We start from the raw sequence: 25,015 nt of genomic DNA, 5'->3' as shown, positions 1-25,015 counted from the left end.
TGAAAGCTTTGTTTGTTTCCATGCTGGACTACAACATGGAGCTGCAAACTGGCAATTACCGTGCACTTAAAGTGTTTTATTTGCAAGTTTGGAGCATAAAACCTATAGGCCTACATAGCCTCAAGCAGCTTGGAGGATTCCTCATTGACATATTAGGGCACCTTTGAAAATCAACCAACGGATTCAACAGTTTATCGATGTGTAGGGCCTGGAGTTGTTTGTAAAAAATTGCTAATTGTGACTGCTTACGGTATTGAATTCATTGTCTGATTACGTCGTACTTTACATTTCTTATAGCATGTCATAATCAACTAAAGAAACCTTTTGCACAAGATTTTGGCAAAAATGAATAAAAGTTATATTTCGTGCTGAAACACAATAAAGCTAAATGGCCTTGATGCCTGAAAAAGGATAACAATACTGTATTTAAATAATGTGACATGCAACATAATGCAATAAAAACGAAACAAAATCTGCTCAAAAAAGTCTCATTCAATGATTAGTGCTCACTTTTAGCTGCAAATTATTTTACTCAGCTTCTTAAGTATGTCTGGCAATCGTAACAAAAAAAAGACAAAAACGTATCAACTAAGCAGTGTAGTCATAACACCCAACGGTACCACCTTAACCGTTTAGTTAAGTTCTACTACTTGTATTGTCAACTAATTGAGGTCTCTAAACTTTTACGAAAATAAATAGATTACGATTGAAAACCGTGTGTGACGAACTCTGTAATACTATAAATGTTTATTTAATAAAACTATTGCACCCTCAGTTATGTTCAAGGATAAGTCTGGCAACGTAATAAAAGTTAACCAAAGTTTGCAACACATTTGTACGACGCGTGCACTGTCTACCTACGAAAATGCTACACTTTATACGTTGTTTAAGTTATCACACTTTCAGCCTATAAAGAGGTTGCATTGTGCTAAACCGTATGAAATCTTACGTAGACGATAAGTTGAATTTCCATAGCGAACATAGTACAGAAGATTACAAGCAAAAGTCTTGCCCAGCGTTCTGCCAACTGCAAATTGTGAGCCAAGTGCTTTAGATGTGGTCGTGTGCGCATTTCAAATGCCTTGACTCGCTCTTGACACTTTGGGTGACGTCACTCCACCAATAACTTCGGTCCCGGTCGAATTCTGTACAGGGTGATGGCGGCAAAACGCAGCATGACGGTTTACAACACGTTCAGTATTGCGTTTCCTCAAGTAGTTCACCCGGAGGATAAGACAAAATCGCTTCGTTATCGACGTTTTCGGAAGGATACCAATCCGGCCGATTTGCGCGACCCTGAAGAAAGAAGATGAAAAATAAGTTTTACAAACCGTTACCTTCCTAGCTAGCAGGTACGGCTGGGTAAACACTGACCACAAAGAACTTTACGAAACACATTAAAGTAACCTACCGCTTGGTATTGTGGCGGGCGGGATCTTCGTCGTGTTGAAGCGCGATTAAAGCCATTAACTGTGTCTTCATTGCCTGTAAATCTATGAAACAAACCGCACCGGTTAGCAGAGAGCGACGGTGTGAAAATCAATACATGTTGTATGTATATAAAATCGGACCTCTTCTTAACATCTTTCCTAGCATGGTAAAGTTGAAAAAAACGAAAAGTTGTTAAATATAAACAAAGTTGACCAAAAATAGATCGTCAACACACTTCATGGATCGCATACCTATGTGCATAATAAGCAGGGGGGTCATTCACATCCCCGCCGTACCTGTCACGGGTGCGGACGTTGGTCCCGTCACGAGAATTACTTTGGTACTGAAAGTTTAAAAATGCGATAAGACATGAAATTCAAACCATCAAAGAAACAACGTTGTAGTTTAAAGGATACGTTATCTTAAACAAGTTATCACTTACCCGTTGCAGTTGTCGCTGAACATGTTCTTTGTCTCTTCGTTCTTGACGAAAATCTTGTTCGTTGGTTCGAACCTGCTGGGACAAGGCTTGAACTTCGTGTCTAGCCCTGGTGAGCAATTCATCTAAACGTTGCTTCTCGCCCTGGCATTTTTCTCGATCTCTGCGTTCAGTTTCAAAATCCTCCCGATATATTTTCACCTATAAGACAATGTTTCGCTTGAAACAAGTCGGACAGGGAAGATGTTGTGGATAACAACGATGTAGATCAAGATAGATGAAGTAAAGAACCTCTCCTCACCTGTTCTTGCAGAACTTCAATCTGCGTCCGAAGGTCATCTTCCGATGCAGGGGGACCACTGTTTTCTTGGGTATTTTCCTGGTGAAAATACGGATCACTGGACGGAGGACTGTATCCGTCACATGGCGGTGCCCCATTTCGATCGCTCCTACCTAACAAGGGCATCTCATCCGAGCGGATCGAAACGGATCGTCTTTCTTGAATGCTGCAGAACACATGGCGCTTAAGTACGAAAAAATAGTAAACGCTGGACTCATATAAGGTCATACATATTTTCAAAAATCTTGTAATACGAAGAGAAACGGTAAACAACATGATCTGACATAGGCCTTGGGGCAAGGAGATCACCGCCTTGACGTGATAACTAGTTTTAGAATAGTGGGCCACTTTTAACGAACGCAATAATTAGAAGAAAATCCTGAGTCAGGTTGGAATGGCAAAACACAATGTTTATACCATAATGAAAGGGGACATTGACCAGCTTATTCGGCAAAACATTATCAGGCTATATAACTCTCAAACGTTGGTTTACCAGTACGCCGCCTCCAAAGCTTGATTTAATCTTTGATTTTCAGCCTGCAGGCAGCTTTTGTCACTTTTCAATTTTCGTTGACTTTCTCTCAGGTGGGCCACTTCACGTTTAAGGGACTGGCATTGCGCATGCGCACTAGCGAAATTTCGGGCAAGTTCCGATTTTTCTTGCTGCACAAAGAGACAATAATAAAAAATGGTAAAACTATTGTGTAAAAAATTAACCAATAGTGTGTTGGTTAATTCATGAGACGCTTTTTTCGCCTAGCATTTTGAAAAACACTACATTCCATATGACGTAAAGTGCTGATTTGCTTACAATGTGGGAATTAATCTCTCGCTTAGCGGAAGCCAGTAAAGCTTCAAGGTCGCGTCGTCTTCTGCGATCATGATGACCAACATCATTTTCGGGACTTTCCTGACTTCGTTCTGCGTTGTCCGTTTCCCTTGTTCGTCGATCGAGTTCCTGCTTGAGACATTTGTACTGAGTATCCCACGCTTTATTGACGCGAAGAATCTAGAAAATTGTTTAACACGTTTAAAACTTAACTAATTACTCATGATAGTTAAAATTAAAGAGCTAATTCTAATTTTGCGATGGGTAACGTCGGGTTATATTATATACCGCCAAGTGGAGACACAAGGTCTAATGGAAAACGTAATAACAAATTGAGTCATATAACAAAAACTAAGTGATTTTATGTTTGCGCCAGTCTTTAATTATATTTCTATAGTGTTGGGCTTTGAACAACGGTAATCTCCTCAACAGTAATCTATTTGAAATTATGGAAACTTTCATCAAACGAAATGCCGTGTATGCAGTACAGATGCAACGTACTTTAATTCGAGTAAATTTAAATACTTTTGTCATGACGTTGTGTACCTCTGCTCTTTGCGCTTCTAGTTTCTTCACCCTAGCCTGAAGTTTGATGACCACAGATTCGTTTGTACTGGATGATGTGTCTGCGGATGTTGATGCGGTCTGCTTAATCTCTGTTACCTTGGCAACGAGCACCGAATTTGTACTTGGCTGGGCGGACGGAGATAAAGATTTTTCTTTTAATCGTTCATTTTCCTTTTGCAAGGCTTCAATCTCTTGGTGACATGCCTGGAGTTCTCGTTTCGTTTTTTGGTTCTCAGCCATAAGCGCGTCGCAGAAAGCCTAAAACGGAACGCAAAACAAAGTTCAGTGATTACTGTAGTTGGATTAATGAGCGTCGTCAGCAAATCGACTAATACCCTAGACTCCTAGAAGAACCCTTGTCAGAAACTGAAACACTTTACATTAAAGCAGCTGTTTTAAAAGAAGGAAAAATAGCATCGGCGAATTACGTACCGCCAAAAATCCGTTATGAAAAAGCCCCGTTACGTTGTTCTCTTTGGCGGGGTCGGACGTGACAAAATGTGAATAAACAGTGGTGAATTTATTGATATATTCCTGGCACATTTCGGCAAACTTTGCCCCAAAATCAGTTTCATTTATTGGAATGTTATCGGGGCTAAGAGTTAAGTCCTCCAGTGCACTACTGACTTCACCAGAGTCCACTGACATGGAGGGCAAAACTTCGGATGTCATCTTCTTGACGCTTTCTGTACTACAGGAAGAGCTATCTGACGAATCTAACGAATCTGCTGATGAACACGAAGTAATGGCAACAGCGGTTGTGTCATCAGTCACATCCACAATATCGTCGAGTGCCTCCTCGTTAGAAGTATTCCTTTCCCCAATTTCAGTGTACGGTACTTTCATTTTACAAAAACGAAATCGTTGTTCCTTACACTCTTATAAGTTTGCTACCTCTGTATAAAACGTATTGATCAGTTTCCGATAAAAGAAACGCGATACAGTTCCAAGGTCAATCTCATAACACCACAGCCATATACAGTACTTTACATTACTGTTCCTCTATTTCTGTATAAATAACCGCCAACATCGAGACAAGCACGAACGATACTTGTGGAATTTTCTATCTGAAGCCAAAACAATCTTAAGTATGATTCTAGAAAGCTATTGTTGACCACTTCCTCAAATAACTGCTTTATTACTTTCAACAACTTCATTCTTACATCTCGTGCTCTTCAAAGCCTGATACGATGCGGAAACAAAATCTGAAAAGGAAACTTCACGTCCTTCCCTTAAATACTTCGGAAACAAATGTCGAAAAAACATGAACTTGATTATCATTCGGTGCTTTTTGCGGACAAGGGGAATAACGGCAAAAACCAATAAAGCAGCGACTGTACTTCGCTACGTCGGACAGATAGCGAAACGGGTATTTCCCTTGGGGTGATGGTTGCTATCGATTACGTTTCAAGCTATGTGGCAATATGGGGCAAGGGCGGGGTGACCATTCGATAATATATCCCTGGAATTACACCATAATTGCTTTAAACTCTGAGCTTTGGTAATATCAGCTTGCTGAACCTAACATTACACCAAAGACCCTGTTCAGAGACTCACCACAAATAACCAGCTAGTAAGTTTAGCTTTATGTTAATCTGACATCGATACGGCGCAAAAACCGTCACGTTTCTTCTCTATGAAAGGAATCTACGTCCCTTTCTTTTGAATGAATTTACAACAGGAAGGAAAGCGTTTTACTGACAACGTGAAAAATTACCGAAGCGTCGGTATTTTACAAGAGCGCTTTTTAAATGATTGAGACGGGGAATTTCAGATCTGAAGGAGTGTGAGCTCAGCAAAGTGATAATTTGTTGTTGAAAGACTGAGCTTAATTCACGCAATATCTCACGCCGCATATATATAATCCACAGCTGTCAGTCCAATTTCAGCTATTATACCTTATAATTAATCATCCGTTTACATTATACCTGCGACAAGCCAAAGTAGCATTCTTAACAGTACCAGGCGCACATTTTCATAGTATTTCATTAACGTTATTCAAACACGAAATAAAATACGACTCAGAAATTTCAGGCCTGTCCATCTGTGTGCCAACAAAGCGTTATACTGTTGTCTTTAGCAGGAATCTCGATACCTCCTCGATACTTTCGTCTTTGAAACTTAAAACTCAACTTTTCTACAGTATAAATATTGTCAGCTGTAAAGATTTAACGAACATTTAGCCAGGAAAATCGTTGAAAAGTGAACAATTTAAATGACTGAACTGTACCTCTTACTTGAATAAGGATACCTTAGTCTGAGACAAAACGTCAATCAGTAAACCGCGTTGAAAATGTGAGACTCAAAACCTGTCGATTAGTAACGGTAATTTCAACCGTACTTAAGTGGCCTGTTTCGTGTGACTTTTCTGACGCATCCCTGTTATTCTGGTCCCTTCATATAAAGAAGTCGTGCAAAGGTAGATGTCCAAATTTACCCTTACCAAACGCCAGATCACTCCGTTGATACTACCAGTAGCAATTATTCACTTTACGATTATCACAGCAACAAAAAATTCCCAGTAAAACTGCACTAGTCAAATAAGTACACAGGCATCCGCGTTTGTAATGGTGGAAAGCACCTCGAACGATCGTTAGTACATCTTGATTACGCAACTGGCTGTGTCGCGATTACGTAATGGGGATTTTCCCCGGTTAACAAATGAATATTCAAGTGAACAAAGCCGAGTACAAGCATTTTGAGTAGTACAGAGCAAGAATGTGTTCTTTGACTCAAACGAATCGGTTTGTTTTTTCTGAGTCTGGAAAATTTTTAAAAATGTCCGATTATCCTGTAAAATATTGTTCCAAGAGACAAACGACAAAGGAAGTTAAAAAAGTTTTTCAGCTAATGTGAGCAAGAAGTTTCCAAAATTTATAAAGAAAATTCCACAATGTTACCAGAGATAGACCAAAGAAAAGAAACGGCGGGCAATTTTGTCGCTTTACACGCCATGTCTATAGATAGAGCAATTTTCCTGATGCGAACATTTCGTAATACTGTATACTCTATTTCAACATATTTAAAGACAGGGGGGGCTCCTAATTCCAACTTTTTTCACGGCTAGATGTCATAGCCATGTGACAGTAAATCAAATCTGACTGGAAAGAACCCGCTGACAAGTTGCGATTTATTGCGCTAACTTATACAGTAATAACATTGCCTGGTGGTATCCAACCCAACCGCAAACAATCAAACAAGCACGTACGAACATGTTTATTCGCTTGGCGAATACACATCCTCGTTTATATAGTTCCGTTGAACAAAATCACTCCAAAATGGGGAATTTTCAGTTGTTATAGATTTTTAATGTAAGCAAGCAATCCAAAAATAATCCTTTGTATAAACTTCGTTCTTATGGGGTGGTTTATTTAAAATAAAAACGCCATTGTGGGCTATGCCGTACGTGACAATGGCACGTATAACTTGGATTTCGTTTCTCAGTACTACTACATCCTATAGATTAATGTGAGACAAAAAGACGACATGTTTGAATGAAGCAAAATACCCTTCAGTGACTAAGCGTTTGAAAAACCAGCTGAAGCGCTAATACGGCTTCAAAAATCTACGCAACAGAACAAGAACGTGACAACAGGTCCACTTAAAAACTTTTTTGTAAAATGCTTCAAAAGAAAATAATTGAAATAGTGAGTTTGAGATATACAAAACGTCATGTTTACAAAACAAGAAGTATAAGAGGTCGCACGAGAGCGATTGTTCTGTAACTGAGTCAACATAGAAAAACACAAGGTATGGAGTAGACTGGACCAAAACACGGTGGTGAAAAAATGCAAAATTTTTTCTCCAAAAACCGGGTTAATTTGCAGGTTCACTTACTGATTTGCACGGTCCCGTTGAGATAATTAATCATTACGACCATTTTGTTCGACAGCTTATCAACTCAGCGCGTAAAACCCCTGGATGGCGTCGATCTAAAACGGTGAACCGCAAGCACCGGATCGAACAAGGCAAAGGAGTTTTGCTTGAATTTCACTGAAGAGCTGTTGCGGTTTGTTATCAACGCGATTATGCGATAATATGCTTCATACAGCAGTCAGTCATGAAATTGTTTGTAGATAATTTTGACTGACATATCTCCTTGCAAGGCAAAGGAAACTATGCTTCTATTATCAGGATAATTCTTTACGGAGATATTTTGGAAATTATATACGGTCAACTTCCGATGCAGTTACTTTAATTCAAAACTTAATAAGAATTTCAACTTAAATGCATAGAAAGAATATCTAATCACAATTAAATACGAAAGATTCAGCACCAGCTGCAAAATCTAGATTTATTTAAGATTTCGTCGACTGTGTGACAGGTAGAAAACCATCTGCATATATTTGCATAAAATGCCACTGCGATGAATTCGCATTATACTCCAAAAATGATTTTCAATTTTCGAACCTTTGTAATCATGCGCACAAACTTGAAAAATTTCATGGAACCTCCACTCTCACAACTCGATACATTTTCTGTTTTTGGAAAACTTCCAGCGTCAAAGGAACTTCTAATTAACGGGAATAATCCTTATCACAATTACAACAACAGAAGCTACGACGACATTTCTGCACACTCCACTTAAAATATTTCACGTTTGCGCAAAATATTTATGATCACCACAAAAATATTTCACGTTTGAGCAAAATATTTATGATCACCACAACATATCTATTTTGTCTCAGCAAAACATTTTTGAAATTCACAATATATATTTTGTCTCCTTCAACATTAATTTCTAAAATATTTTTGTGCATTGAAGAGGTTTCACTGTTTTTCTTAAACCTGTGTATGTATTGCAACTGTCATCCTCACTAAACAACAAAACGTCGATGTTACCTATATAAGGTATAGAATAAGATTATCAAATTCTGGGAAAATTTTTGGGAGAAATTTAATGGCTATATGCAATATGCTGGCTGCCAGTTTGCCGTCCATCAGCGGCCTCAATCTATTTATCTCGCCTTCTGCGCTAATCATTTTCACAGTGGAAAGCACCTCATTATAACTGGATAGAAGGGATATTCAAAAGCCTGCCATAATAACGGATATGCAAACGTGCAGAATGTTATCCCCATCGCTATTCAAGATTACTCCAACTCACTTAGACGTATTTTTCTCTTTTTTGCGTGCGTAGGAAGAAATCCAGTATCCAGAAAAGAAATATAAAAATATGCGCGGGATTCTCAGATCCTTTTGCATATACAATAACCGACCCTCACATTGACAACAATATTGTTTGAATAACTAAATACAGCATATGAAACGTAGATCCGTTTGGTACACAGGACAAATTTTATATCTATTACAATCAGTTGAACGGACCATTTTCTGGCACGTTTATTTGTGGCCTTACATTCCACTTTATTCAAGTAAACGTACTTCATTATATACTGAAAATCAAACAACAACATATCCGTTTGGAGGTATCAAGACAATCTATGCAAAAAAGGTCGACCGAACGGACGATCGTCAACAGATTCGCGCGTGCAGGTTTCACAATTCACATACACATGCTAAGGTTCTTATACGGCACAACTGAGCCGCCCCTTCAAAGTACACATACTCATGTAATCAGTATTCAAATATTGCGATATTGTGTAAGGGTGTGAATTGCAAACAATGGAGAAAGAGTTAAATAGATATGTATCTGTATTACGTAGGCGACATTTCCGCGGCTTTTCTCCAGACGCCATATGTCGCGAAGCAATGTTAACTGACGCGAAAATTAGACCACGTCGTGAATAGAAATAGCAACACCCTTTCCAAATCCAAACCCACGCAGAAATGATATTTTCTTTTCTTATTTAACATGTGGTTACGTTTTAAAAAAGTTGACGTAAAACGTAATAAACAATAATTTCGTCTCCTAGCACTGACGTTGATGCGATGGGTGTATAATGTTTGACAAAAGGAAAATGGTTCGAGACTTCCAACGTAAACTTAATCGATGAAACATTTCCAAATTCAAATGAACTTGAGTAACTTAAAAAGTATTCCTCAGTTGAGGACTGCCGCTTGGGACCGGGGTCCAACAAAGTATACGTCATAAAATACAACTTTTCGTAAAATGACTAAAACAAACCGAGTTGTTACTTTTTTTCGCAAATAAATAGTATACGAAGAAGTTTTATATTGTCGTTCTAGTAAGAAACTGTATTAACTGTAGAAATTTTGTGAGGATCATTTGTATACGAAATGACAATAATGCACGTATCTGGAAGTTAGTGGTATTGCTTGAGAATTATTATGGTATACTCTATTCTAATTATATATTTCATGGCCTGTATGAGTTTATTAACACTTGAGCCTAGATATAGTATTTTCAATGAATAAAGTCTTCGATTGTTCTAAAAATATTGCATGTTGCTATATCCCGATGATAATTTCCTAAAAACAGACCAAAACTGGCATCATGTTTTGAAATAGAGGTAAAATATATCTCCAATTGTCTAGATTGGCTAACAAGTAATTGTTACATCAAAAAAGTTTCTTACGTCATCAAACGACAAAATATCGCATCTTTAACATAATGTGATATCGTGTAAAGCATAAACCAGGTTAGCAAAGTGAACAGTGTTTTTGGCGCACCATTCCCATCGTGAATTAAAAAAAAGAACTTGCTTTGTTTAATTTATTTTGTACAAGGGTTTAACCTAAATAAAGTCAACAACAAAACACCCCTCATTTCAGGCCAGAACAATGCCCAACACAATACACTATATAGCGCATGAGTTGCACGCAACCATCTTTTTCAGTGGGTGGCAATATATCCAGCATGTGTCGGTTTTGTAACCGCCAGTTAGTTTACTCAAGTTTTGTTGAGCATAATTGAAGGCGCAAATTCTCCTGTCAGGGTAAAACAGACGAACTTATATGCTGTGTAGTGGACGTTCGTTATAAAAAGTTACCTTTGTTTCACCGTAATGTCTAGACAAAGAACATAAATCTTAGAACACCGTTTTAAAATATATATCCTTGTAAAATATTTTTCGAGAAGGACAGTGTATACCAATCACGAGCTAACAGTTAAAACATAAAGATTAGCTATACGTTTAAAGTCAAGGTAAGCTGGCGACGTGAAAACGGAACAGAAATATATTGCGGAACCATCGGAGTCAAAGCAAACTGAACACTGAGAGCTGTTTACAATTCATCAGGCAAAAACCCCAGGATTAAATGCAGCATGGCGCAGACTCTGCACTACAGTGCGGATGGCTGCCGATAAAAACACCACATTTTTATGTTTTGAGACTTCTAACTTAGTCGAAAAATTTAAAACAAAGAATTCCCAACAAAAATACCCATCAGAACTACACTCCAATCGAAAGCAAAAGAAATTTACGAGCATGAAAATACCCGTGAGAAAACGGAACGGGTCGTATATTCCTGCGGAAAATCTTTCCGAAGACTTGACATAACTTCCTATTTCCAGAATATCAACGACCTCACATTTAATTATAAATTCAAATTCAAAATTATGAAAGACCTTTAAAAGTATTGCTGTAACGCAACAATGTAACAGTAACCGCTGTAATGGCTTGCTAAGACCAACTTGTTTCGAAGCAATGGAACAGCGTTTAAACAAGAACTTAAACGACAACATGTGTCGTTGAGTCAATATTTAAATTTCACTATTAATTTTTATCGTGTCACAACGCCGGTACACAGGATCATACATACATTATGCAATATACGTTGACGGCTAGGTGTGTAGCAAGCGTCAGGGCGAATGCCACTAACATGTATATGTTTACCTGTTTGTTTCTCGCTTTCTTTTGAGATTGAACTACTCGTTGGGAAAGACTTGCAAATACTGCTGCTATTTTTGCAAATTGTGACGTCATGCTGTTGTTAATGCTGACGTTATTGATGCTTCCATTTGAATCTCTGACCCCGACCATCTCTTCCAGCTGCTGAATCTGCAAAGAAGTCAGTAGCTTAAAACTTGTTAGAACACTGGTAAGTTCTTCTTGCAACAGGATGACAGATTAATGAGAACTCGCCAAAAAATAGGAACATAATCGGCTAGAATTGTCGCCCAAACCCGGGCATGAATACATTGACTGTAGCTTGGTAGCCACACGACAAGCAACAGGCGACATTACGTCGGATTTGCCAGTTTCGCCACAGAGTATGACTAATGATTTCGATCAGTCAGGAAAGTGATGAGCAAAATTTACAGAAGGAAAAAATCATATCTCCACTCATGTTGTTCGATAAACAGCCGTTGATTTCCGGACGAATGGCAAGTCTATCACCCGACTTAACCCGAAAGCGTTATCGGAATTCTAGTGAAAATTTATCATCGATTCACCTGTTTGTTGAAGCTGTTGTTTTCATTTTCAACTGATTCAGATAAATTGCCCTATAAGGAAGAAAAAACCTCATATCATATTGCTTTTCAGATGATAAGACAATGTAATAATATAAACAGTGACCAACGCGCACTTAAAACAACATGTTACCATGTTACAGTAGATGTTAAAATCATAGCGCAGTCATAGTCTGCAAACTTGGTAGACAACCACCCACCTTCGCGTTACATAAGCCTGGACGCCGAGGTCGCAGTAAAAGGTGGCATATTTTTCTCGGACAGTCAGCAGACAAAGCCGTCAATTACTTCCACTCACAGCGAGTAGACATTTATGTAAATTAATAGCGCGCCCACCAAAGACAAGTTTAATTAGACAGCGTAGCATGTAATCCAAAAACTAGATGAAACGAACATTTTGCAACGCACGTTCCAAATGTTCGAGCTATAAATTCAGTGACGGACTAACGCGATATACTTTTGAACTTAGGGAGATTTGAAGTAAATATGGAATCCGATTGAAATCATCAAAAGGGTGCCAGAATATGACATTTTACAAATCCGATTTTGGCACTCGATGACTTCTGGGTTCAGCAAAGACACGAGTGAACGAATGGGGATTTCCAGCAATATTACTCATCGCATCACCTAATGTTTGAGGTATGTGAGACATGAAATTGCGCTGGGAGTATGCTTACAAATTTTTAGCCGTAGTTTTAGCAAGATTCGGATGAATTTATTTGTGACGTTAAACACGTTATAGGAACATTTCGGATCGCTAGTGTGGCTGAATCGTTTAGAACATAAAAATTTATGGAATAAACCACCCACAAAAAGCACGCCAATATTCTTTTTGCCACTTACGCCTAAAATGAAGACGTAAGGAAATCTTGCGTGACAGCTTGTAAAGTACACATTACATTTTCTCTATCTTTCACGATATTAGTGTTATTGGAATTTCCCTCCACAAGGCGATCGTGTCTCGAGCCAAATGGATACATGGAACAATTAGTAAAGGACAGACGTGAGTGATGTATAGTTGGATGATATCACAAGCGGGCAATAAATGACACATTTATCAAGACTAATAATTAATTCCGTTTATCGTTCTTGTTAGTTCAGGATGTATTCGCCGATAACATCCATCTTTTCTCATTTTTGAAACAAAGAACGACCGGTATCGATTTTTGCTAAAGTTGGTAGCATTAAAAAAATTCCAACACGTTTGCTTCAAAAATAAATAACTTCGGATGATTCCGCTACAACGTGCGACTAACCTCGTCAACGTGATGTGACGTGATTGCAACGTCAGTGCATGATGACGTCACTTTTGTCGTCTTCGGACTTTCCCGGCAATCAGTTTCGGAACGAGTTGCAGAGGCTTTTCCGACCGCTGCAACGCCGACATCTGCAAATAAAACCGTACAAACACATCAGCAGCTGTCAAATCGCGGAATTCCCCCGGCTTTTATTGGCGGTAGCTGAGGTTATGTGCCCTTTAGACAAGCCGTTAGTGCATAAAGAAACGCTTATACTCTGTAAATGGGAATGTAAAAATAACCTTGCCGTATTTTTCCAGGATTATTTTATTGCACCCTCTTAGCTCACAAATAGGGCACAGTGTGAGTAGGTCATTCTGGATTTAGAAGTGATAAAACTGCGGACAACTCGTCAATAGCGGGGTTTTAAATAAAGCGTAGAAAAAATAAATTAATTTGCAAATCTTTGAAGGATTTTTTTCATTTCTTTAATTACTCTTAATGTGTATGGCCAACGTTAAAACGAAGGAACATGCAAATTTCTTACGATAGAAAGTACGGGCTTTCTTGAGCTGTAAGAGTCTGCACAGATTTCAAACTAACACTGAAGGGGAAAGTGCGTTACTTCAAAACTCACTAGTGACTGGTATGTTTGAAAATGAAATTAAAACTTAGCAATAAATAGCGAACCTGAAATACAAAGTGAACTTCGCTTTGCTCATTTATTGCAAATGATAACTTCGCAATTCACACTCATCACTCCGAGAGAAAACAGATCGGCTTGCAATGAAACTTTAATCATACAAAATGGCGCATCCTGTCACAGTTCCTGTCAAGTGGAATTACCATTTTCAGGCCAAAACATGAGCATCTGTTCGCTTAAAGCAAAAAGGGAGCTCCATTCGATAGGTGGCGTGCACTCTGTGCAGCAATTGAGGGGAATTCCGACGCGTAACGTTTGATCTTGCTGGCTCATGCTTGGCAGTCGAACAACAAGACTTGTTTGATTTCACGCTTTTTTAATGAGAATATTGACAGGTTTTGGTTCAGCAAATACAAGCGCTTAATTTCTTTGTTTGTTTTTATACAAAGCTGTTTGCGTTCACAGTCGACAGAACTATACTAAAACTTAAAAGCAAGCAAAGCGGGGTAAAGAACCAAGTGCACGACTCTTAACCGAAAATATCGGTTTTCCCATTTATCATTCATTTACATTACCCAGTTATTTGCATTCAATGTCATATTTTTTTGAATTTTCCTCATACCTTCAGTTGCTATCCCAGACCTTTCTTTATTGTCTTCATTTGTAACTGGAAGCGCGGACGTAATCTCATCACACGCGTTAAGTTCAGAAGAAGTTGGAGCGGGGTCAGTTGAACTGGATGTAGTTGGAATATCATTAGAAGTTCCGAAAACATCAGCACGGTTGCTGCTCAATGGTAACGGTGTGTTATCCAGAGTTCGATCGACAGATTCTGCATTGGATGACTTCAGCAATAACCATTTTATTGTTTTACGGATACACTTCAGTGCTTACTCAGTTGCTCAAATGCAATGTTCAATTGCTTATGCACGATTAAGAAGCGCTTCTACTATATTCAATGTGCAGCAAAACAACGTCAAAACGTATAACTGGATAGTGTTACTAATGTTCCTTTTCATTATACCTGTGAGTGACGTTAAGTGAGTTTTTTCAAAGTTTTCTAGGCCTTTTCTAGAAGGAAAAGGTTTCGACTTCGGCGTCGTAGCCTGCAGTTCTTCAAGTTGTTTTCGCAACATAACATTTTCCTGCGCCAAATGCTGGTTTTCCTGCTTGAAATCGGTAACTAGCACACCTGTGTGACACCAAGAAATTAATTAACAACAGTAAATTCAACTTCTGAATACTTTTAATTGTTTACTTAGAGGCGAGAAAATTCCAGAAAAAAGAGCGGTTCTCTCGACACGCAATTCTTTGCAACAAAACCAAAAACGCTGTCTAAATTTGTAATAAAATATACTGCTTTACTAAAAACATATTCACAACTACCACTTATATACACCATTTGAAACAATCATGCTTCTGTAATTGACTACACTGTACCTTTACCATCACGACAACACAGCACCGCATCGTTTTAAAGACTAAATTGAAGCTATTAAAACATTCTAAACAATTCAAACTTTTGTCTGAGCAAGAGTTCTAAATAAGGATACTACGGTTTTAGCATCTAAACGCAACTGTGATTAGGAAGTATGCATCTATTGTGCACACGAAGTTGCGACAATATTTAGATTATTGCGTGTCAAAGTTGAAGCGAAACCGACGCTGGCAGGCATTTGTAGCATTAAATGGCAACAATAGAAATCGAATGTAGACCTAATATATTTGTCGCTAGTTTGAAAGTGGAAAATAAACCAAAACTTAATCTTTACTAAAAACTTACCATATAGTAAACAAATTTAATGGAACGGATAAAACATATTTCCACAAACGGTTCTATTGATAAATAGGAAAAATATACAGTAGTTACTATTCCATACGTCTGCTACTAGGTTTCCTCAGTTTTGTTTCTTGTCTTTTTCTTGGAATAACTCCTCTGCGCGACAATGTATTTCTTCTTGTTATTTAGTTTTTTTTTGTAATTCGTGTTTCGCGTAAAAATAACTATATGTAGAGTAAGTAGGGCTGTTTACAGTCTACAGTATCAACCCAAAGTTTTACATCGCAACTTATCATGAAATTTACAGGCACAAGTACTATGTTGTCACGAGCAAAAGAAAACTTATTTGGTAGCAAGCACCTTTGCGGAATGTTATCTCTAATACCTGTATCAAAAATAGGAAGAAATGTTTCACGCCAACAATGCAGACAAGCGCAAAATCGTTTGTGCGGGGAAATGATCAGAAGAAAATGCCAAGCAATGCGCGTTGTGACGATGTAGAAACTATAAGTCAATTACGGCAACGTCTTCATTTGATTTGCCCCGGGCAGCTGTTATAATGTGAAGACTTTTTTAAATGGGACTTTCCTGATTTACGGTACAAGGCCTTTTTAACCTTTTCATGTGATAAAGCCTGTTTCTTTCCTGAGAACCGCTAAACCACAAACTAACCTTTAGTGCACGCAGAAATATTTCTGTTAACACGCTAATCTGTTCACAGACAATGTCTATAAACCAACTCAAAAAATCTACATTTGCATAGTTTTAAAAAGTTTCACTCTAATCAAATTCATTGGTGTGCAAGATACATGTAACTACTTTTTCCAGGGATTATGGAAGCCAAAAAAATACGTGAATTGAAATATCTTCACCTAAATTCTCCATGTACTTTACTTTCATCCGAAGCTTATTATTGTCCTTTTTCAGTCTATCTATATCGTGAGGTCCAACTGCAGACTTGATAAATTCTAAAAAGGAAAATACAATCAATGTATTTACACACGACTACTAATATTCAACCCGTTAAATTCGAATAGCAGGTTCATAATATCGTTGAAAATTAAACTGTTAAGAACATAAAAAGCATACTACGACAACATCTACATTACACCATATGTTGGTTTTGCAATACAATAACAAACTAATGCAAGATTTAATTGCAATAATAAATACGAGAGCAACGACCGTTATTATTTTAATAAAGTTATTTGAAATCAAGCTTTGTATATTTACCACAGTCTGGACGTGGGCTTCATAAGCACAAAGTAAGTTAACAAAGCAGGCTAATATAGAATTGCGCATAACTAAAAGAATTTACATCAGACAAAAGAAATAAAACCTTTTCTGGCGGAAACCACAGGCAAAGAAGCGATCTGTTGATGCGGGATAGAATTATTTTCCACCACTTCCCAATCTGCTTCGGATTCTAAAGATCTCACGGGTTTATCGGGAAGTGACGTAGAAAAATCCTGGAGTGTTTTATCTTGCTCCAAGATCTTACTCGGATATCCAGAATCTTCTAATGAGTTCTTTACGTCCAAACTTCTCCGTTTTCGTCGATCAGGTGATGTTTCTGATTGGTCAACGGAAAACACGGTTTCCATGTCCTGACCAATGACAGCTAAGTGTTACGCATCCAGCGCACGTTCAGCTTTGGGAGAGGAATATGTTTCGGCAACCTACGCAAATAAAAACTTCAATTCAATAGCAGTAAACACTCATTGAATTTTACGTGTTTTTACGATGTACAGTAAACCAAACTCCCATGCGAAAAAAGTGTAAAATATAACCAACAAAACGTTAAACTTTCAACCATGACAGAACCAGTAGAATATGACAAGTAACGTTTCCTGTTTTTTGTTTACCTATGCCTGTAGTTTATCGGTTAGGACTAAGAGTATATGACGTATTTTGTTTGCCAAAGCATAAAATGTTACCTTAAATGTTGATTACATATACAATCGTAGCGGAAAAACATCGCAAGCCGGGGAGGAAAAATCATGCATTGCACAAAAGAAGTTGACGTGAACAAATTACAAAGGAACATAATTCAAAAAAGCCTGAAAAGACGCACGCTTTGACCTTTGCACATCAACATTGTACAAGCACCAAAATGAAATGAATCACATGACCTGGATTCACAATAGACACCTTATGTTTACCAGAATCCTTAGGCTTGGAGATATTGTAATAAACAAGAAGACAATTACGTAAGGTCATACTTTTATTTTGTAGGAGCATATTGGGGCTTTCCTCATTATAAAAGCCTACGTGGATCAATTTGCTCGCAGGCTCTGGCAGTGGCGGCAGGAAGGCTATAATCTATATAACTAAAATAGCTCACACAACGAGACCACATGAAACCAGGCAGCTTTTTCCGGTCACATGTCGCAACTGAACACAGTCGTTTTCAGTTGCTTGTTGACAGCAACGGCGATGCGTGATTATGTAAGTAGTGTAACTATTCACAATAGTAGGGCTACGCGTCTACAATGGGTGCGCGCATACAGAGGTAAATTTTGATGCCAAACCTTGCATATATAATCATGTATACTACAAAATCAAAGTATATATTACTTGCATGTGGAATCCATGACACGATCTTACAGCACAATTATGTAATTTTATAATCGATGACGTTATTCTCTGAATGAAACAGAAAACGGGATTTTCCGCGCCTTTAATAAATAACAAGCGGAATTCGAGCGAAACAAGCTAAGACGATAACACAGCCTCGGGTCTGATTACGCTTTTATGAAATTAATCCAAATGACGACAGACAAGGACTTCAAATCAAGACTAAAGGTCGCGGGAAATCGCCTATCGTAACGTGCACAGGACTGAGGCAGATTCCAAAAGGTTGAAGTAACATGAATTAAGGCTTAACTTTTCCCACAATGCGATAACTGGCAAAAATACGGTTTTGCAGCCGTGACTCCATGCTTGTTTATTCCACTGACTACCTTTGACGAGGTTATCGTGCACTATTGCTGTACTGAAGAGTGTAGAAACACTTCATTTGTTTTCACGTTACTCGTGTTTCCTTCACAGAAGAGGCGATACGCACCAATGTCCGATTTTCCGCATCACGATTTCATCGCTCAACCCAACTTTATCACGACAATTAAGTATCGACCTTTATAGCACGAAGCGCTCGATAATGATAATACGAGCACGCAAGAAAATTCCCAATTTTATGAGAAACTGCTGATTGGTAGCCGCAGTCTTAATCGTAATCAATGAAAATCGGCAATGTCAAGCACTTAGCGATTATATCTGTTTCAGTTTAAGCAGTAACTGAAAATGCACTTCATAAAAGTGGTAATGACCTCAAGGATCAATAGACTTTAAAGTTCGCCTTCGTTCACGGGCAGACGGAGTTTCAATCCACTTATAAAAGCGTTGTTACAACAATATCAATAATATTCAGCAACATAAAAAGCAACAAATTTTAACCACGAATAGTAAAAATACTTAAAACTTCACCTTGTAACCGTGTGAAAAATCCCCGGCGTTTACGTGCCGCAAATGAAACCTGTGGTCGAGATTTTTGTACCTCAAAGCAACAAATCTGTATAATTACACAAACGTATATAAATAATCGGGAAACATCAGCCGTAACGCTTTAAGGCTGCTCGTATAACGTACTCAACGCTTCAAATCATTCTAAGATACCGAAATTGACAACAAACGTGAATTTTTAGATGCAATGGTATTTATTTCTTGCGCAAAGGAATTATTCCCGTATAAGCAGAAACATACAGGACAGCTACGTATCCTCCCGAACAAACGTAACGTCATAGCTGGACACAAGTGGACAATATACACACAGGACGTGGACCAGCCATCCTTTATCCGGTATGGAAAGCACATTTTTACCTTATTTTTAATCTGAGATAAGTTCACAGAAATCGGTGAGTTCATGCCGCTATTTATGAGCGTTTGTATGCGTTGGCATGACTCATAATCAAGTCATTGGTCGAAAAATCCCCTTCGAACCACAATTTCTTCGTGGCAAGAGCTACAAAGTGTCTGCTCTCAGAGGATTTGTAACTCAAGATTGGGTCAAACCGTACCTTTCGGTGTGAGGGTAGAGGATTTACAATAAAATGCCACCAGGCATGGTGAGATACCAGTAGAGACGAATCATCATTTCGACATACTGGTCGCGGCTATTAGCGACTCAATACAAGGGACTTTCCACACTTATATACCTACGGAAAGAATTCACTCTGTTTGCCATTCGACGAGCATGTTCTACTACTTTACGATTATTGTCAGATTGTTAATAGGATGACTTCAACGATATGAAAAATTTTGTTTGTAAAATAACTCAGCATTGGAGCGACCAGAAAGAACATGTAAATATTTACTTTGCCTGTGTAATATCTGCTTTTATAGCATTACTGTATTAACTTGCAAAACACGGTGAATAAAATTAAAAGAATACCACAATTTCACCCGTTGGGTAGTTCCTGCTGATTACCAGCTAGTTAAATATTTAAAGCAAACCACAAAGTAAACAAAACAAACGGACCTTGCAACTACTAACTTGGCGGCCTCCTTCAACAGGCATATATTAATTTAAAGCTGATTACCGACATATCGATACGCAAAAAGTAACAGTCTGCCTTATAAAAATGCAACTGACTGTACTTGGACACATAGTGGACTCGAATAGGGGTCGTCCTCACGTAACCAGGTTAAAGACAGAAGCATTTCCGCTTCAAACTATCGAGGTTGAGTAATCTTTCGGTAAAGCAAAGAATGGAGTCGAAAGACGAAGCGGCGGGTTTTAACAAAACCAGGAATTCTGAAATTGTTTGATAGTTTCAAGACGCTTTCCGGGTTTTTGTCCATTCTCGCCCCGGTCCAAATGTCGTTTCAATTGACAACAAAAAGTAGAAAGAAATCCATCCAACAAAATGTTATCCTTTACGGCAAGTTACAGTAAGTAGGTGTATGGTCATCTTATACCTGTCGTTGACGTTTCATATACATGGCATTGGTAATGTAACTGAAAAGGTCTACCTACCGCTGAAATGTCTTAGGCTTATGATTCTTGCTTTGCAGTGACAGCAACATTTGTAATTTCCTTCATCATCGTCTCGAATTACATTTCAAATAAAACTTTCCAAAATGCTCAGGTTTTAAGATGTTTACGTATGCAAAATCCAATTTAATACTATGTGCTATAAGGCAGAAAAACAAAACGACTATAGTCTGAAATAAGCCTGATAACTTGGCATTTACTTTGGTATAGTGCAACAGACGATTGAAACCACCCTCTCTAATCCCAAACCCACTTACACGCTTCTTTAACAACAAGCACAAATTACCCTGACTGAAAATTAACCAATTCGGCAAAAGCTTTACGAAATTTGAGAAGCTGCAAGCCGTTATTTGGGAAACCTGTGACTCGTATCTTGTATGAATGACCTAAGCGTCGTTTCCTGTCGGAAAGCACCTTGTGCCGATTTAACTTTTTACATCTCTGTTCTGCAATAAAATAATGCTGTAAAATACTGTTTTATAGCTATATACCGCTTAGACATGCGCGCCGCTAAGGCGTGTGGTTGGCCAACAATTCAAAAGCTCTGTGACCTAGCCCAAGCAAAAATGGTGGGAAATAACCTTTTCGACTTTCTCTCTTTTCCCATCGAACCATCTAAAAGAGAAAAAAGCGAGCGGTGCATTGTTTAAAAAAATGATTGTTATCGAACAAATGTGTTTTTTCTATAAACGGTACTTACCAAGTGGAAAATTTTTTGTTGCTGGCTAAACAGCCGCCTCCTCTTGAATAGTATCCGCATTCGCCAAAATTATTTAATTGAAATTATTTAAGATGCACACAAAAAAGAAGGAAAATATCACGCACTTAATAAGTAAATTTAATAACGTCTCATGTAGTTTTCGTCAGGTTTGTGAACCTAGATAACAAGGCAGTACTTCGGTTATTTAAAAAATATGGTTTGCTGTAGTGAAAATGCGGCCATACTACGTGACATTAATGCAGAAAAAATCTTTACCTTTTTATGGGCGCGTATTTACATCAACAACAGAATAACACCAATAACAGAATAAATTCAATATGGTTTGATTGATTTCCTAAACAAAACTTTTCTTATCTTTTCCATAACTATATTATTACGCTAATTGTCTTGTTCCATTCAGTGATTATCTTATTTCGGCATATATGACTATATTCCCGTGTTCTTGGGCGTTTTATGGCCTGAATGGAATTTTATGTACCATTTAACGAAACTTTGTTGGGAACAACTTCTACCAACCAAAAACGCAGCAATGCCAAAACGAAAGTTTTGCACACGGCACAACAGAAATTAATTGATTTATATGGAATGCCAACCTTAAATTATCGTAAGTTACGATTTTAGAACAAAAATCGTATGCGAATTCCAAGCATGACTATGGAATCAGTTTCTAGCGAATTTGTTAGTGTTTTGCTGGTTCTGTTTAAATATGACTCATCTTTTGTAAACAAAAAGTGCGCAATTTGTAAACAAAAAGTGTAATGATACTGAAACATCTCAATGCGTGCCATGAGAGCAAGCAGGCGTAAATCAATATTTACTTTACACCGGGTACGACCCTTTGACAACACTTTGGTGACTTTTGTTGAAACTTGATAAAATTTGAGATTTCGGCGACTTGAGTTTGGTTATTTTATACCACGGAAATGAACTTTGTAACGAAAATGCTTCTTCTATGGTCACATTCCCAGCTTTGTACGTGTTATTGCGTTAGCCAGAAGTGGGGACGAATTACTCCAATAATGCTGTTAGCCAGTGGCAAAATAGAATTTTAATATAGTTAATAAAATGTCAAGTTTCATTCATTCAATGGTTGTTTTAGTCATACGATGTTAGTATCCTGTTTTTCCTATCTAATTCTAGCGCATTAAAACACTTCCTGAAGACAAACACATTTTCTGCCAAAGATGTTAAAAATCAGGTAATTCCCGTAAGTCCACAAATATCTCCTTCTGATGAACCGTTATTTAGGACAGACCATCTTGCCAAGAATTAATTCTACCAAAGCAATTAAAGCGGAAAGTTTAATATATGACTCAAGTAGGTAAAAGTAAACAAAAAATCGTGTTGTAATTTAGAACTTGTTGACTCAAGCACTATCATGGCTTCCTCAGAAGTGATAGCAACCAACATAACGCATAGCATTAGGCCATGACTAACATGCACAAGGGGAATACCACAGTTTTATACAGTTTAAAACCAAGCATACTTTTGGAAAAAATCTTTCTCTCAAAACAATTATATATCAACGAAAGCTTCAGTGTACTGTATGAGATATATATGTGTATATAAAACTTCCAGCTTCTGGGTAAACTTTAACAAATGTTACTAGACATTGCTACAAATTGATAAGTTTACATAATCGATACAAGTAATTCTAATACCTAAAAAAAAGCAAATAAACTGATAGACAAACACAAACGTTAATGTCCTCGTTGCTTCACTGATTTAACATCAACCTTTGATATAAAGCTACAAAAATTGCTTGGTTTTATTCAGAAACAACAGGCAAACGATTCCAGCTACCCAAGCTTCGTCACAACTCAGAGAAAGGTTCCCATTTCCAAACCATACAGAAGTTCGTTAGTAAAGCTTTGCTTAGGTACATTAACAGCCCCAGCTGCAAACGACTTCTATTCTTACCAGTATACTATTATCCCAAATGCAAAGTTAGCAAACTGCCCCTAGTTTTAGTGACAAAAAGACACATTAAATATTTTCCATCTTGAAACTTGTAAAGTTTTATTATTTCACCACTTAATAATAATTTAATCGGTTCTTTGCCACTTTTTCCCATTCATTAATTGTTTTTGGGTGTATTTCTTGTTTGAACAGTTTACAATAAGGTCAGCAACATCTTTCGCTCTCCAAAGTCAACAGCAAAAAATGAACTACACAATCAAACTGTTTAGGCTCCAATTGAAAGAAAATTTGGTAAAGAAGATTTGGAACTGAACTACAATGGGTGCTTAGCAAAAACCATCCAAATATAGAAGTTATTACAAATCAAGGGTCAACTGCTTATATGTGATTTTTCAAGAATTCAAACATAACTTGTAAATAATGAGTGCGGATGTGACTAGTTCCTGATTAATCGCACGGTTCTTAACATCAAGTAGTTTATATGATGTTTGAACATGGCATTTGCAAAAGCATCTCTGATTTCAGGGTTTAACAGTTGCCTATAAGTAGTTAACAAGTTGGTAAATTCGCAGTTCCGACTCAAGAATGATTCATGTCACAATCACAATGATTGCAATTGCAAGACACAATTAAAAAACTTTTATATTTCTTACCCTCGTAAGTTAACAATTGCAGATACAAAATCTAAAATCTGCTTCAGCTCAGATTGAAGAGAGGTAGCAAGCAAGTGAACATTAAATACTTCCAGAACATTAAAGTGTTATTGCTATTGCTGCCATGTGCTGGATATCTGGCATTTGCAACAGTTTTCAAATATTACACTTCTAAGCACCACATAAATAAATGATAAAAGGCTACCATGAAGTAATCTAAATGCATTTTTAGATACAAGCGTCGAATACCATGGAGGTAGGCAGTGGATAAGGGAAATATATTAAAAGCATCTGATAGTCAACAAAACAGTATACTGATAATATGTTCATTTACTTTCGAAATTTTATTTTAAAAGTGTTATTTTGAGGAATTAGGTGAAATAAAGTTAGCTAAAATTGTAGTCCCTTAATAAGGTATGTTTAGTTCTTGGCAAAATTATTTCAATATTTTGTAAAAATAAAATCATTTTTTACCCACAAACAGATAACAAAACTGTTGGATCTAATTCAATTAATAGTAAATATGTATAAAGATTTTGCTCAGAATCAAGTCTGCAAACCTCTTCAGGTTGATGGACTTAGCTTATTCTTATCAATCATTCAGTAAAAACATATGGGCACTCTCCCAGTCTACTGACAGACTGATGTGGCATAGTACAACGGTAGATTAATCACAAAAAAGTTATTTACTAAATAGCCTTAAGTGGCACAGAAAGTAAGAAAACAACTTTGTCCATGATTCTGGAAACAAAAATTTGTTTACCTGTTAAACCTTTTAGTAAAGTTTGGCTAATTTTCCAAAATTTTAACAGTCTGATAGTGACAGACAGTAAAATACCCAATCATACATCCTTTTCATGGTATACTTACTGTACATCTTATAGGCTACTTTCCACGTCATTTTTGCCGCTATTGACTCAGTTTTAGATAGATCTGTTGTCTTCGTACGGTATCATTGTCATAACATCTTATTAACTATCTGTTATTTCACTTCCTAACCGTCAATATTTCCTGTTGTTGCGAGCATTACAAACTATTTTAGCCTACATCTTTAGTGCTAACG

General features: G+C 37.5%; 1 protein-coding gene across 4 annotated transcripts; it reads right to left on the bottom strand.

The window, feature by feature from the left end:
- Window positions 1-406: 406 nt before the first annotated feature.
- Window positions 407-25,015, bottom strand: LOC143472875 (uncharacterized). Of its 4 annotated transcripts, XM_076970030.1 has the most exons (17): window positions 20,641-20,808; window positions 19,092-19,176; window positions 16,945-17,284; window positions 16,478-16,573; window positions 14,850-15,017; window positions 14,448-14,657; window positions 13,201-13,331; window positions 11,927-11,977; window positions 11,367-11,531; window positions 3,586-3,864; window positions 3,022-3,219; window positions 2,704-2,873; window positions 2,172-2,376; window positions 1,874-2,071; window positions 1,683-1,774; window positions 1,412-1,493; window positions 407-1,296 (listed from the first exon to the last, which is right to left on the bottom strand). In XM_076970030.1, exons 3-17 carry the CDS (start codon window positions 17,207-17,209, stop codon window positions 1,195-1,197), a joined length of 2,412 nt encoding a protein of 803 aa, XP_076826145.1. In that variant the 5' UTR covers window positions 17,210-17,284; window positions 19,092-19,176; window positions 20,641-20,808; the 3' UTR covers window positions 407-1,194. The 4 variants fall into 4 exon arrangements, with proteins under 4 accessions (XP_076826145.1, XP_076826144.1, XP_076826143.1 ...); XM_076970029.1 differs by lacking the exons at window positions 19,092-19,176; window positions 20,641-20,808 and adding an exon at window positions 24,823-25,015; XM_076970028.1 differs by lacking the exon at window positions 19,092-19,176.

Source organism: Clavelina lepadiformis, chromosome 1, assembly GCF_947623445.1.
Source record: "Clavelina lepadiformis chromosome 1, kaClaLepa1.1, whole genome shotgun sequence".
Classification (NCBI taxonomy): domain Eukaryota; kingdom Metazoa; phylum Chordata; class Ascidiacea; order Aplousobranchia; family Clavelinidae; genus Clavelina; species Clavelina lepadiformis.
The sequence above is the reverse complement of the archived record's forward strand: the minus strand, read 5'-3'. Positions and strand labels throughout refer to the sequence as shown.